This window comes from Camellia sinensis, chromosome 15 (genome assembly GCF_055761805.1).
Source record: "Camellia sinensis isolate YWXY chromosome 15, ASM5576180v1, whole genome shotgun sequence".
Taxonomy (NCBI): domain Eukaryota; kingdom Viridiplantae; phylum Streptophyta; class Magnoliopsida; order Ericales; family Theaceae; genus Camellia; species Camellia sinensis.
Genome location: NC_138975.1, coordinates 21,539,468 through 21,552,907, shown reverse-complemented (window position 1 = coordinate 21,552,907; position 13,440 = coordinate 21,539,468). Strand labels below are relative to the sequence as shown.

General features: G+C 36.1%; 2 protein-coding genes across 2 annotated transcripts; one reads left to right on the top strand and one right to left on the bottom strand.

The window, feature by feature from the left end:
- Positions 1 to 1,643: 1,643 nt before the first annotated feature.
- Positions 1,644 to 5,385, top strand: LOC114323919 (rop guanine nucleotide exchange factor 12). The gene is made up of 7 exons (XM_028271612.2): positions 1,644 to 2,274; positions 2,673 to 2,789; positions 2,951 to 3,105; positions 3,190 to 3,264; positions 3,362 to 3,619; positions 4,249 to 4,572; positions 4,663 to 5,385. The coding sequence occupies exons 1-7, from the start codon at positions 1,971 to 1,973 to the stop codon at positions 5,098 to 5,100; spliced, it is 1,671 nt and encodes a 556-aa protein (XP_028127413.1). The 5' UTR covers positions 1,644 to 1,970; the 3' UTR covers positions 5,101 to 5,385.
- Positions 5,386 to 5,557: 172 nt separating this feature from the next.
- LOC114323920 (photosystem I reaction center subunit VI, chloroplastic) lies at positions 5,558 to 7,975 on the bottom strand. Its single transcript, XM_028271613.2, has 3 exons — positions 7,605 to 7,975; positions 6,658 to 6,784; positions 5,558 to 5,999 (listed from the first exon to the last, which is right to left on the bottom strand). Exons 1-3 carry the CDS (start codon positions 7,730 to 7,732, stop codon positions 5,820 to 5,822), a joined length of 435 nt encoding a protein of 144 aa, XP_028127414.1. The 5' UTR covers positions 7,733 to 7,975; the 3' UTR covers positions 5,558 to 5,819.
- Positions 7,976 to 13,440: the final 5,465 nt, after the last annotated feature.

The window sequence follows — 13,440 nt, the reverse complement described above, 5'->3', positions numbered from 1 at the left end:
TATTTGTTTCCTTTGTGCTGGAGCACTCTTGGAGGGATTGAGGTCAAAACCAAGAGAGAGCGAGACGGTTTTGCTGGAACAAAGAAACAAAGAGAAGAAGAAAAAAAAAAAATTAAAAGAGGAGCTCAAGTTATTGAGGAAGAAGAAGAACTAGAAAATTTAAGGTACGGCATTCATGTTTAATTTGTGTAGAATTCTTACATTATACTTGAAATTAATGAGGTAATTGAAATCAATATCTTGTAAAAAAAAAAAAAAAAAAGAAGAGGAATTAGCAAGAAGATGAAAAATTGGGTTTAGTGTAAAGATTATGGAAATAAATTTAGAAAGTAATAGTTGAGTATGATTCTTGTTATTCTTCATGAAGTTGAAACTCATCCTTATATGCATGTTGGAATTTCAATGTTTTAGACTTTAATTCATGTGTGAAAGACTTATAAGTTTAAATTTGAAATAGATATGAAGAAAATTAATTAAATCTAACTTTGGATAAATCAAGAAATAAATTATGATTTAAAATTTGACAATCTAGAGTTGGCTGAATTTTGAAATGAAATTTCATACATGCATTGTGGATTTTCAAGATTTCATAAATTATGATTTAAAATTTGACAATTTAGAATACAGTACATTTTTTATATTTTTATGTATTTATTAATTTTTTAAAATATTTTTTCACAAATTTTTTACTTTTTAGATATATCTAACTATGGTGCATCTAAAAAAGTAAAAAAAATGTTTAAAATTTAAAAAATATTCACTAAAAACAAAAGAATACGAAAATTAAAAAACTCAATTTTCAAAAAATTTAATCTAGAAAACTCAAACCAAACACATAAATTAGTGTTTTTAGTCACATGATATATATCAGTAGGAGGAGTGCCACATAATCACTAAGCTATTCCTATATATATATATATATATTAATCAAAAATAAAAAAAAAAATTAGGCCAAACATCCTAACTCCCATTTTAAAATTTTGATAGCTGTTTGATGGTCGCCCAAGGCCGGCCTCTTCAATACCGACTAGAAACCATAAAAAAATCATTGAAGTACCATTCAACTTTTACATACGTGTACATTGATCATCTTTAACAAAAATTATATTAATTTGATTAGTCATATAATTTTAGCAATTTGTCATTAAGACACATTTAAATCGTTGAAATAACAATCGTGGTGGATCCACGAATCCAAAATTAGGTGGCACAACACTCTAGAGGACTAAAGATAATTTAATTTCGAAACGTATATCATATATAAAATAACATAAAAAATTATCGATCTTATCTTCATTGTTTACACGATATCTAAAATTCTTGTAAACTTTTTTTGAATTTTAAATTTATAAAGAAATTTATAGAGAGAAAAAATAAAAAGTGATGGGAAAGATATTTATGAATTTTCTCTTTCTATTTCTTTTTCCTCCACAAATCTTTGTACAAGTCCAAATCCAAACACACTTAAAGCAATTACCATTGCACTCCAATTTTATGTAGGAGAGAGAGAGAGAGAGAGAGTCGTGGACACCAATTACAAGTCTACACTGGCCTTTTGCCAACCATTCAATTCTCACACCCTTTAAAAATAATAAAACAAATGTCCACTAGAAAAATAAATAAATAAATAAGATAGAGAAGAGATTATTATATGTTTGTTTAATAATCCTTCTTAGCCCATCTTAGTCTATCTCTCTTATGCACCCCACGTTCTACCAACAACACAACCAAATTTGAGGATTTGTCAAACCCAAAAAACAAAAACAAAAGAAAAAACAAACTCCCCAAAAAATCATTTGGAGTTTGGTGGGCTTCTCCCCCTTCTCCATCTCTCTCCAAAACAACATCGAAAAACACTAAAAATACCCAATTTTCTCTCTGTTCATGCCATAGCTCTAACCATTTTCATGTTCTGTTCCTTCTCCTCCTCCTTCATTCCATAGATATTATATATCGCTCGATTTTCAAAAATGGTTCGAGCACTCGAGGAAGAACAAGAACAATTAAGGTCCAGACTCTTTCATTTCAAAGGAATGCATGAGAATGCAGGACGGCAAGCACATAGTATGATCATTGATGGCAGTGGAGCGTTGTCACCGGTTAATGATGGGTTAATAACATCAAGAAGTCAGGCATCGAAACCTCTAAACAATGAGCCTGTAGAGAAGCAGCGAATTGGTTTTACCCTTCATCGTAATGACAAGGGTCTAAAATCACGTTTTCAAAACGATGAAGGCGCAGAGAGCCCTCGGTCCAAAGAGAAGCATCCTTCAGGCAAGTCAAAGTTTTTTCCTTCTATTTGGGACGACTCAGTCCACAAGACACATGCTAGAGTTTTTTTTTCTCTCCTTCCATCTATCTCTTTTTGTTTTTTTTTTTTTGTTTTAGGCTAGTTCAATTACATGTTAAATGTATCAACATCATCTTTTAAAAAAGAAGCATAGAATGTGAAATCATTAAGAATTTGATTGGATGAATGTATTTTCAACAAATTATTTCAATTTAAACATGCTATATCTTGATCAACATCATTTTTAAAAGAGAACATAGAATGTGAAATTGCTAAGAACATGATTGGATGCATGTATGTTCAACAAATTATTTTAAAATAAACCTGCCTTTTTTTTAAGGCTTTCATTGTTTTGTTAATTTTTGGGTGGTTTCGTTTATAGATATGGAATTGATGAAGGAAAGGTTTTCGAAGTTGCTTCTGGGTGAGGATATGTCCGGTGGAGGAAAGGGTGTTTCATCTGCTTTGGCATTGTCGAATGCCATTACAAACCTTGCAGGTATTTGAATCTTTTTTCCCTCCTCTCCATTATGCATATTAAATTCAATGATTGTTCATCAATTTTCTGTTTTTTTAGATCATTGTTCTACAGTTTTTGGATATATGAAATGACAAAGATTACCATTGATTGCATAATTTTCAATTTCAAACACAACCCAGCTTCTGTCTTTGGCGAACAAAGGCGATTAGAGCCTATGGCACCAGAGAGGAAAGCAAGGTGGAGAAAAGAAATTGACTGGCTCTTATCTGTGACCGATTACATTGTTGAATTTGTTCCTTCTAAACAAAAAAACAAAGATGGAACACATATGGAGGTTTCTCTCTCTCTCTCTCTCTCTCTCTCTCATATATATATATATATGCACATATAGAGCTTGATATATTCTTTGATTTGTTAGATAATGTCAACGAGGCAACGGACTGATCTCCACATGAACATCCCTGCCCTGCGCAAGCTTGATGCAATGCTTATTGTAAGGATGCGTTGTTGCTTACAATCTGAATATTTTCGAGTCAGAAATATAACACTTCATGTTAACAGCAATGTTCGATTCTGTTAATGCTAAACAGGACTGCCTGGACAACTTCAAAGAACAGAACGAGTTCACTTACATGTCGAAAGATGATGACAAAAACAAGAGGAAAGATGACAAATGGTGGATACCGACGCCTAAGGTTCCTCCAAATGGTTTATCTGAATCCACGAGGAAATGGCTGCAGTTCCAGAAGGATTCTGTGAACCAAGTACTCAAAGCGGCACTGGCCATCAACGCACAAGTTATAACAGAAATGGAAATCCCTGAAAACTACATCGACTCTCTTCCTAAGGTATAAGAAGGAAGATGAAATTCTACTTAAATTTGTACGGAACTATTGGTACATGATAACGTTGTCGGTTTCCTAATTTCTATTTGCAAAAAACAAGGAAATAAGTTTTTACGTTTTGTTGTAAAAAATAAACACAAAAAACTTGTTTGGCGCTGAAAAATGTTTTGAAAACAGGATTAAAGAAACATTTTTCGGGAGTTGCTGGAGGTGACTGCCGGAGTTGGTCAGAGTGTCGCTGGAGGTCATGGTTGACGGTGACCAGCCAGCTCCTGGAGACAGCCGAAGAGTTGTCAAAAGGTGACCAGAGCTTGCCGAAGCTTGCAATGGGCGATGGCAGTAACGGGCGGTGGACGGAGGTTGCGGTGGAGGGAGAAGAGAGTGAAAACATATTTTAAAAACAAGCAAAAACACTTTTTTTCTTTTTCAAAAAATTTGAAAATTTTAGAATCAATTCAATTTTAAAATAAAAAAAAACAACAACAACATCAACAACAACAATATACCATATAAGTCTTTGTTTTTAGGGTTTTTTTTGTTTTTGTTTTTGTTTTTTTAAACCGAAAACAGAGAACATAAGCTTCACCAAACGACGCATAATTGTTTAATTTTCTTTTGTTTTTCTATGGTAGAATGGTCGGGCTAGCCTTGGAGACTCGATCTATAGAAGTATCACGGTTGGGGACTATTTTGATCCTGATCATTTTCTTTCCACGATGGACTTATCATCAGAGCATAAAATCCTAGACCTCAAGAACAGGATTGAGGCATCAGTTGTGATTTGGAAGAGGAAGATGAACGCCAAAGATGGAAAGTCTGCTTGGGGTTCGGCTGTGAGTTTGGAGAAAAGAGAACTATTTGAAGAGCGAGCTGAGACCATCTTACTCATCATGAAACAGCGGTTCCTGGGTATTCCTCAATCTGCATTAGAAATCAGCAAAATCGAATACAACCGGGTAATTTTCCCTACTAGTTTATCATTTTTCGAAAACAAGTCTTCAATTCATACCCTAACTAGTAGATATATCTTCTTCATGGGTTAATAGGATGTCGGACAGGCGGTTTTGGAGAGCTACTCAAGAATATTAGAAAGTTTGGCCTTCACCGTCATGTCGAGAATAGAAGACGTTTTACAAGCAGATAATCTTGAACGAAATCCATCGCATGGGGAGCAAAAACAATATCTTCAACAAGATTCATCACAAGTTATGAGAGAAGACAAGTTTCGACATACAAACGATGAGTTAGAGAAACTAAACTCAGTAGAAACGATGCCCAGCTCGATGACATTATCAGATTTCATGGGTTGGGCTTTGGATCAAGGGGAGAATGAAACGAAGAAGGATTCAACGGACAATTTGTTGAAAGAAAAGGATGCAAAGGCCCTAAGCAAACCACCGAACATTGTGACAAACAAGAAACTTTCCTATATAGAGAGGCTTGAGACCTTAGGCGGTCTAAGAAGTCCAACAGCACGCCATTGATGAGAATTATATCGGACACTTCATGAAATTTGAAAACAGACATGGAAGATGAAGCACTAAGAGTGAGAAAGCTTGACCTTTGATGTAAATATTCAGACCTAATTAGGTTTTAGTTGAATTGGGATTCGTTTCATTTTGTAATTAGGGAAAATCGAGTGTCCCTATCGGGTCTGAAACATTTGTACATGCTTTCTTCTGTGCAAGGCATCATTTTGTTGACTTGTAGGCTAAGGATGTTAAATTGTTAATTCTGATTGGTTTATCTACATAGAGTGTTTAGCTAGATATTGCTCACGGTTGCTTTACAAAAGAAGATTTAAATTTTTTTTTTTTTTCTTTTCTTCATGTTGATAGGTATGCTTGAGGCCATCAAAATTGTTTGCGATAAACTGTATATAACAAATCACAGATTAAAACAACCATCACAAAATTTATCAACTGATTGGAAAAAGTTCAATAATTTGAAAATGACACAAGATATTAATAGCAGTTGGTTCTTAAAGGCTGTATACAAAGTAATATCAAACTTGGTGAAATAAACATTCCTCACAGGTGATAAAAACACAATACTCAAAGAGTGATTCGTTAAGTCAGAAAGCATTTTCCCAATCACAATCAAAATAAGCATTTGCAGATAAACAAAAGAGTTCTTAGCTAGCCCTGGGCATACTTACAGGTGTAGAAAAGATACATTTTGATACAATAAAAAGGTTGAAGAACTAGATTTTGCCACGTGGTCCAAGCTTGGGAGGAAGTTGGGGACCCTTCGAGATCGGTAAGAGATCTGGCGAGGCAGTGGCACTAAAGTAAGCAAGGGTGGCACCGCCGCCCAATATTAAGAACTTGAGCAAAAATCCTCTCTTGGTGAAAGGAGCGGCAAATGTCTCGAAGAACTTGCTCTGCAATTGCACACCGATTTGAGAGAAATGAAAAGCCTCATTCACATTCACCCAACATTTAAGTATTGCAAAGTGTTTAAAAACTGTAATTTTAAAAAACATGAGAAATTTCATTCTTACAAACTGAATTGCACAATGTTATCTTAAAATGACTGATCAAAATGCTGCTTTGACAAGTAAACAAGTTGGAAAAACATGATTCTGTAAATTGAACTGATATATCAAAGATACATTCACATAGTGACATATCAAGAGAGAGTGAAAGTAACATCCCTAGTTACGAAATGGAGATTATTGGGTACCTCTAATTTGTTAGGAATTGTGGAACCCTGACCAGGATTGATGCGACACGAAAATAGAAAAGAACAAATAAAGAAGAATTGTGAATCACACACAAGAACACAAAATTTATGCGGTTCACTCCAAAACTAAAACTAGGTCCACATTCATTGCAATCAGAGAGAGATGCAAACAAAGTGCAAAAATATCAAAAATACGCTTAACGTTTGGTACTTATCACGATTCACACTATCCAACATTATTTAGAGCAATGTGGGTTCTCATGGAGGGCTAATACAACTCAAACATGGCACTTTGTGGTTAACAAGCAACTAGTAACTGTAAATTTGAAATGTAAAAAGCAAAGGGGTCAGATTACCTGGAGGGAGTTGTATGGTGAAGGTGCATCTGAGCCATACAAGTCCCACTGGCCAGTAGTGTTGCCCAAATCCTCCAAGTCAAAGTACACACTCTTGTCCCCATATTTGGCCACCACGGCTCCAGTTCTATAGTCATTAAAGTAATATAAGTGTACATAAAATGTCCAAAATATCATTATTCCGTCAGTTTTAGTTAACCAAAACAAAATAGATGGTTTAGATAGAAAACAAATTAAAAACTTAAGATTTAAATTGACAATATTTAAAACTCATTTTTTTTGTTACAAGGGTCAAAACATGGATTTATTTATTTTATTTTATTTTTTTTGTTGTAATTTCCCCAAAAAATTAATAAAAAAAAATTACACCTGCAGTCTCAATAGTTTTACTCTAGTGTCAATTTGATCCTTCTAAGGCCAAGTTTGGGAAGTCCCAAATAATCCATTAATTTATCTTTTTATCTTTTTTCCATCACATCACCTCTCAATTTTTCTGCATATCTTTTCGTAAAAAGACAAAAAACTACACTTATTTAGATCATCCCAAACAACCCCTAAATCAAATTGCATGAATTTTAATCTCAAATTCTTCGCATTGGGTTAATATAGTCTAATTGACAATGTTCCCATAAAAAAATTAAACCAAAATCAAAGGGCGAAATAATCCGTTCACTCTGCTCAAAGTGATTGAAGGATTTATCATCCAATTAAAAACCATCCACTCCTTTTCAAATGAACTATGTTATCCTTAATCTTTGTTCAATTTATTAACCGAAGATATCAATTGGACTAAATCAACACGGTACTAAAAATTAAAAACACAAAATTTATACAATAAAATAGACCAAATTGACAAAAAACACAAATTTTACCCAAGAAATAACTAAGAAATAAAAAAAATAGTTGCATAGAGAGAATTTATAGAAAAGAAATGGAATTTTTGATACTTGGAGGTGGTGGGTCGGAAGGTCTGGCGAGAGGGCTTGAGGCGGAGCTTGGTGCCGGAGAGGGAGCTTCCGGAGAGGCCCTTGACGGCGGCGGGTTGTACGGCGGCGAAGGTTGCTAGAGATGCCATGGCCTACCTCCCTTTCCCTCCCAATTACTAACTATTTTTCCGTTGGTTTTGATTGTGTGTGTGTATGCGTTTGTTATGTTTGGGTTTTTGATATTTTTCATCGACCTTGGGTGCCACGTGGCAAACTGGGTATGCTTGGGTGGGATATGGAGTATTACTTATGAGGTGCCAAGTGGATAGGAGCTGGATAACCCTATCCCCATTAGTCCCAAGGCTCTTGAGATGGTTGGTAAACAATTATGCACAGAAAAATGGATAAGTGAGTTGTTTATAATTTTTTTTTAATATTTTGAAAATTTATATTACATTGTTTGTTATAGTTTTTATTTACATTTTATTAAGTAAAAATAATTTAAATAAATTTAAAAAATTCAATTATCTAAAGGTTGAAAAAAATATACTTCTAACTTTAATTCACTGGTTACCAACTTTAAACTTATAATATATTAAGCTGTATTAATTTTTAATTGATGTAAAAAATATGTACAGTTCGATAGTAAAAGGCTTGTTTTGAGTTAAATGTATATATTTGATCTCTATTAATTGGGGCTAATTTAGTTGACACATTTCTATTTTCAAGATTATGAGTCAACTAAAAATTGATAATTCCTTCCTTATTATGATTTCTTTTCTTTGTGTTGGAACATGGCTCCGCAATAACATCCTTCTATTAATCTTGTAATAATCAAAATTATTGAATGAGGAACTTAAACTACTGTTGGCTACACATTTTGTACTAAGCCAGTGACAATCCGACGCGTGGCGAAGTGAGGGTAATATGGGGAGACCAGGTAGGTCTCCGATCCTGATCATACACGTGGCAATTAATATTGGTTGTTATAAGATTTGAGTAGTAGCAGATCAACAAAGAGACGTACAGTGACGTGGCTTCAACGGTTGCTCACATTTCAAATTCGAATATAAGGGGGAAGCCTAACTGCAAGTGAAAGCGTAGTGGAACTACTTATAAGGTAGCATGATCAGCGACTGTGGAGGAGCAATTCGACGGTTTGAAGTACAATTCGATGGTTATCTTCGGAGAGTATAAATAGCAGGAAGGACTTCAGAGGAAGGGACGGCAAAAGATCTAAAGAATTACTTTACATAGTCCAGTGTTATTTCCTGTCCTTTATATTTCTGTACTTTAAGTTTCTGCGCCGCACTTCATTTATAGGAGTAGTTTTCGAGTATATTGCCGTTGTAATTCTCTACGGAACTAAGATCATTGTAAGTTTTTCATACTAATGAAATATTTCAGTTTATTTAATTGTTCTTATGTTCAAGTTTTCTGAAGTCAAATTACCAGTAAGCCACCAGTAAAAGTCCTTTTTATTGAGGCCGAAAGAACCATAACACAATCGTCTGAATAATTGTTTGGCAATTACAATTCTGTAAGGACTGATTGATCCTTGCTAGCACGCTCATAATTACGGAAATAACCTTCGAAAGCCAAAAAAGCCAACAACTACCTAATTAAATTATTATTGAAAGTACCCCTGCAAGCTTCTTGTAATGGTGATTATGTAGAGGGTGTAGCTTGGATCTCAGGTACTTACTCCGGTTTTAAATTCAATACTTAGATGCTATTAATTTTTTGGGACTATATTTGTGGATAGATACACGTGGAGGAGGCGCTCTGCATGGATCTTAAAATTAGTTGAGGTGCATCTAAGTTGGTCCGAACATCCAGTCATAAAAGAAAAAATGTAGAGATTCATAATCTTTTTTTGTTTGAGCAATTCTTAAGTGTGCAAGTGCATACCATATAAATTCTCACAAATATACGTATGTTACTTCATAAAATTGTGTAAATTTTCACAAACATATGTAAGTTAACTCATAAAAATTTTAAAAATCATAATTTACGTATATTTGTGAGAAATTAAGCGATTTTATTAGGTAATTTATAGGGATATTTATTTGAAAATTATTTTTCAAATGTTTATATCCCAATTAATCTATAAAATATTCTTGTATTTCAATAAGTCTTATTATTTGAATATTTGATCTACCAAATTCTAATTCTCATATTTAAAGAATTTTATGAATATTTTACCCTTACAAATATTTTTTTAACGGTTAGCAATTTGGTGATGTGAACATTCATATTTTACAATGTGAATATTCACATTGATGTCTAAATATTCACATTGATAATGTGAACATTCAGATTGACATGTTAACTAGGGTTGAGCAAGAAATCCATAAAATCCGTAATCCGACCCAGTCCAGTCCAATCCGATAGGTTTGTATTGGTTTTTTGAATCTGTGGTTCAGTTCCGGATTGAAGAATTAAAAATCCGTAGTCCACGGATTGGTTCTGGATTGAACCCCACGGTTCCGGATTGGAACCGATCCGGACCGTATACAAATAGACTATATTTTTATTATACATCCTCCCCCATAATATATTCTCTTATTCCATATAAAACCTAAACCCGCATAATATCTTCTTTTATTACTTTTGTTTGTTAGTTTTTAGTTTTAATTTGTAATGGTTTAAATATTTATGGTGAAATCAATTTTCTTATGATTGTTTAAATTCTAGAACAGTATGTCGCTATTATAGAAAGATATGTTGTTATTGTGGAACTAATATAGCGCTATGTTTATGTTTTTATGAAATTAAAGTGTTATATATATATTTTTTTTGTTATTTAATTATGTGAATCCGTGGTCCTAAACCGATCCAATCCGTGTTTAAATGGATTGGTTCGGATTGGTTTCATAATTTAAACGGATTGGATTGGTTCCAATTTTTCAAGAACCGTAAATAACGGATTGGTTCTGGTTTTGCCTCAATCCGGTCCAATCCGGACCATGCTCACCTCTAATGTTAACATTCATATTGAGAGGGTAATTTATGCATAAATTAGGCCGAGCTAAGTAAGTCCGTTGGAGTGGACCGAGATAGATATAGTCTTGGGGCGAGCCACGGACCAAGGTAATTATCTTGGTAGCCTTGGTCCTTGGTCGCGTTGATCTGGTCAAATGTGGGCTATCAATGGCCTGGTCTAGCGGTTATAGACCGAGGTATTTGTGGGAATTGGACCGAGCTAAAGGATAGCTCGGCAGGGGTCATTCCAAAGACTAGGTTAACTGGATTGATTTAATTAGCACCGAGCTGTGTAAGCACGGTTATGTCTTGTGCCAGCCGAAGTAAGAGTTACAACTATCTCATTTAGATAAGCAGTGAGTAAGGAGTTATCAAAATAGGCTTTATCCTTGGGAGTGTGATTCCTAAGAAGATTCTTATAAGGAGAGTTGGAATCCTACTAGAATTGTGCCAGGCAGAATCTATAAAAGCTCATAGCAAGACCTATGTACAGGTATCTCAATTCACATCCTAGAATACACAGAGGCTTTGTGTCTATTGTCTATTTGCTAACTTAGACATCGGAGAGGTTTCCGGCACACACCCGTTGGCTAGCTCACATTTGTGTTTTCAGGTAACAAAGCGAAGACGTTTGGAGGAGTGCAAACTTGATCAACAGGATCATACGAGAAGATCATTTCTTGCTCATACAATTGGCGCCATCTGTGGGAAACGCACAAAGAACAAAACCTTTTGATCGAGTTTTCCTCTTTAGTTGAAATCAATGACGCACAATGAAGATTTTTCTTAATCTGCTATTGATGGGCAAACCCCGAAGGGGAGCGGGAGATGTGAAAGCTTACATTTTATCCCACCCATGGCAGAGTTAGACCCCTAGCAACGGAACTCCCGGAGGGACACACGGGAGAGACGGGGCTCCAGTCCTCGTCGCTTCCAAAGTCCTGAAAGGCAGAGGCGAAGGTTGGATCCTCAGGTTCTAGAGGATCGCGTGAGGGAGCAAGACGAATTAATAAGAAGGATGGCGACAGACATGGAGACTATGAAGCACCAGATAAAGGGCAAAGGGGTAGCGGAAGAAGAGGAGGGCAAGAGTAGCGCTCACTCTCACCACTCAGAAGATCGTGACAGGCAAGTCATGCCTTCTCAAACGAAAAGTAGAAGCCTAAGGACAGGCGATACACAATCATGAACCTCTAAGACTCGTTACTCTAGGTCTAAAAGAACGAGAACTAAGAGATCGTATACGGAGGGAAACAATTATTAGCCCTTGCACACACACCAAACGATATCTAGGCACACGGAGTTACCTAGGTCAGCAGACCTGCGAATAGTGCTAGTGGAGAAGGCCTGATGGAAAGAGGACACCAGGGCTCGCGACTCTCATAGAGTTTCAACTCTACAGCGATTAGCCCCTAGGACACATGAGAGTGTCGAGGTAGAGATGTCAATGTCGCGTTTTGTTTACGAACCAGCAAATAAAGTGTTAGCAAGGTTACAGAGCTCGCCGTTCGTTCCGGCAATTGAGAACGCACGCTACCCTCAGGCTTCCACCAGCCCAAATTCACTACTTATGAGGGGAAGTCAGACCCCTACATGCACTTAAACCACTTTCACCATGTTATGGCAATATATCGGCGAAACGAGGCTCTAATGTGTATCTTGTTTCCTTCCAGCCTTGGTGACCTGGGTCTAACATGGTTTGAAAGGCTGTCAAAAGGCAGCATAGCCTCATGGGCGCAGTTGGCAAAGGCATTTGTGACTAGATTCAGAACAAATACCAAGACACCAGTGGAGATAGACCAGCTACTCTCCATTGACATGGGTGAGAAGGAAACATTGAGGTCTTATAACAGTCGATATTGGGAGACTTTCAATCAGATTGAGGATTGCTCTACAAACCTCGCCATCGCACAATACAAACGAGGTTTACCGGTCGGTAACAAGTTGAGGGATTCAATGACGATAATGCCACCCCTCACAATGGAGGCCCTAATGGAGAGAGAGTGCATCAGCATATCCGGGTAGAGGAAGATAGCGCCCGCACTAAAGTAAAATCTGTCACAACAGCGGTATCGGATAAAAAGACTGCAGCGAAAGTCAACACGGTGGAACAACCAAGCAAGAATGGGTGAAGCAGACGAGCCAACAGAGAGCACCCCCAAACAAGGAAGTTGAGAGTCCGCACTGCCATTACCACAGTATTCAACAAACCTATCTACCGGATTCTTAGCGAGATACGTGATGAACCCTTCGTTCGGCAGCCAGCCAAGTTGGGAGAAGCACAAAAAGAGTACAATGAGAGGTACCGTTGCACCTTCCATGATAAAAAGGGGCACCGAACTGAAAATTTTATACCATTGAGGCAACATCTGGAGGAGTTAGTGGCCGCTGGACACTTGAACCAATATATAGAATGGGGAACACGGCCAGCCCCCAGAACCACTACAGGCCGAGTGGGATGCAAGTCAACGATCCACCTGTGACAACCCTCACTACTATTTACTGATAACACCGCTGATTAATGCTAATCTATGATTAAGCATGTTAACTGACTGATTGATTGAAATTCTGAGCTAATTGATTGAGTGTGTTAGTTTAAGTGCATGTCTATCTGTTTGACTGTTAAATGATCTGTTCATATGTTATGTTTTAAACTGCAAATTGAAGGCCTTATCGGTGGCCGAATCTAAAATTGATTAGTGACTTATGTTAATTAGCATTTATGTGATTTTATGGTATATTTAATTGAAATGTGATTTGGTATGATTAAATTAGATTTAATAATGTTAAATTATATAAGTTGGCTTTATTTACCAAAATGCTATGTTAGTGGGCCATCTCATAAAACATTTGAGACTTAATTCATATCTCT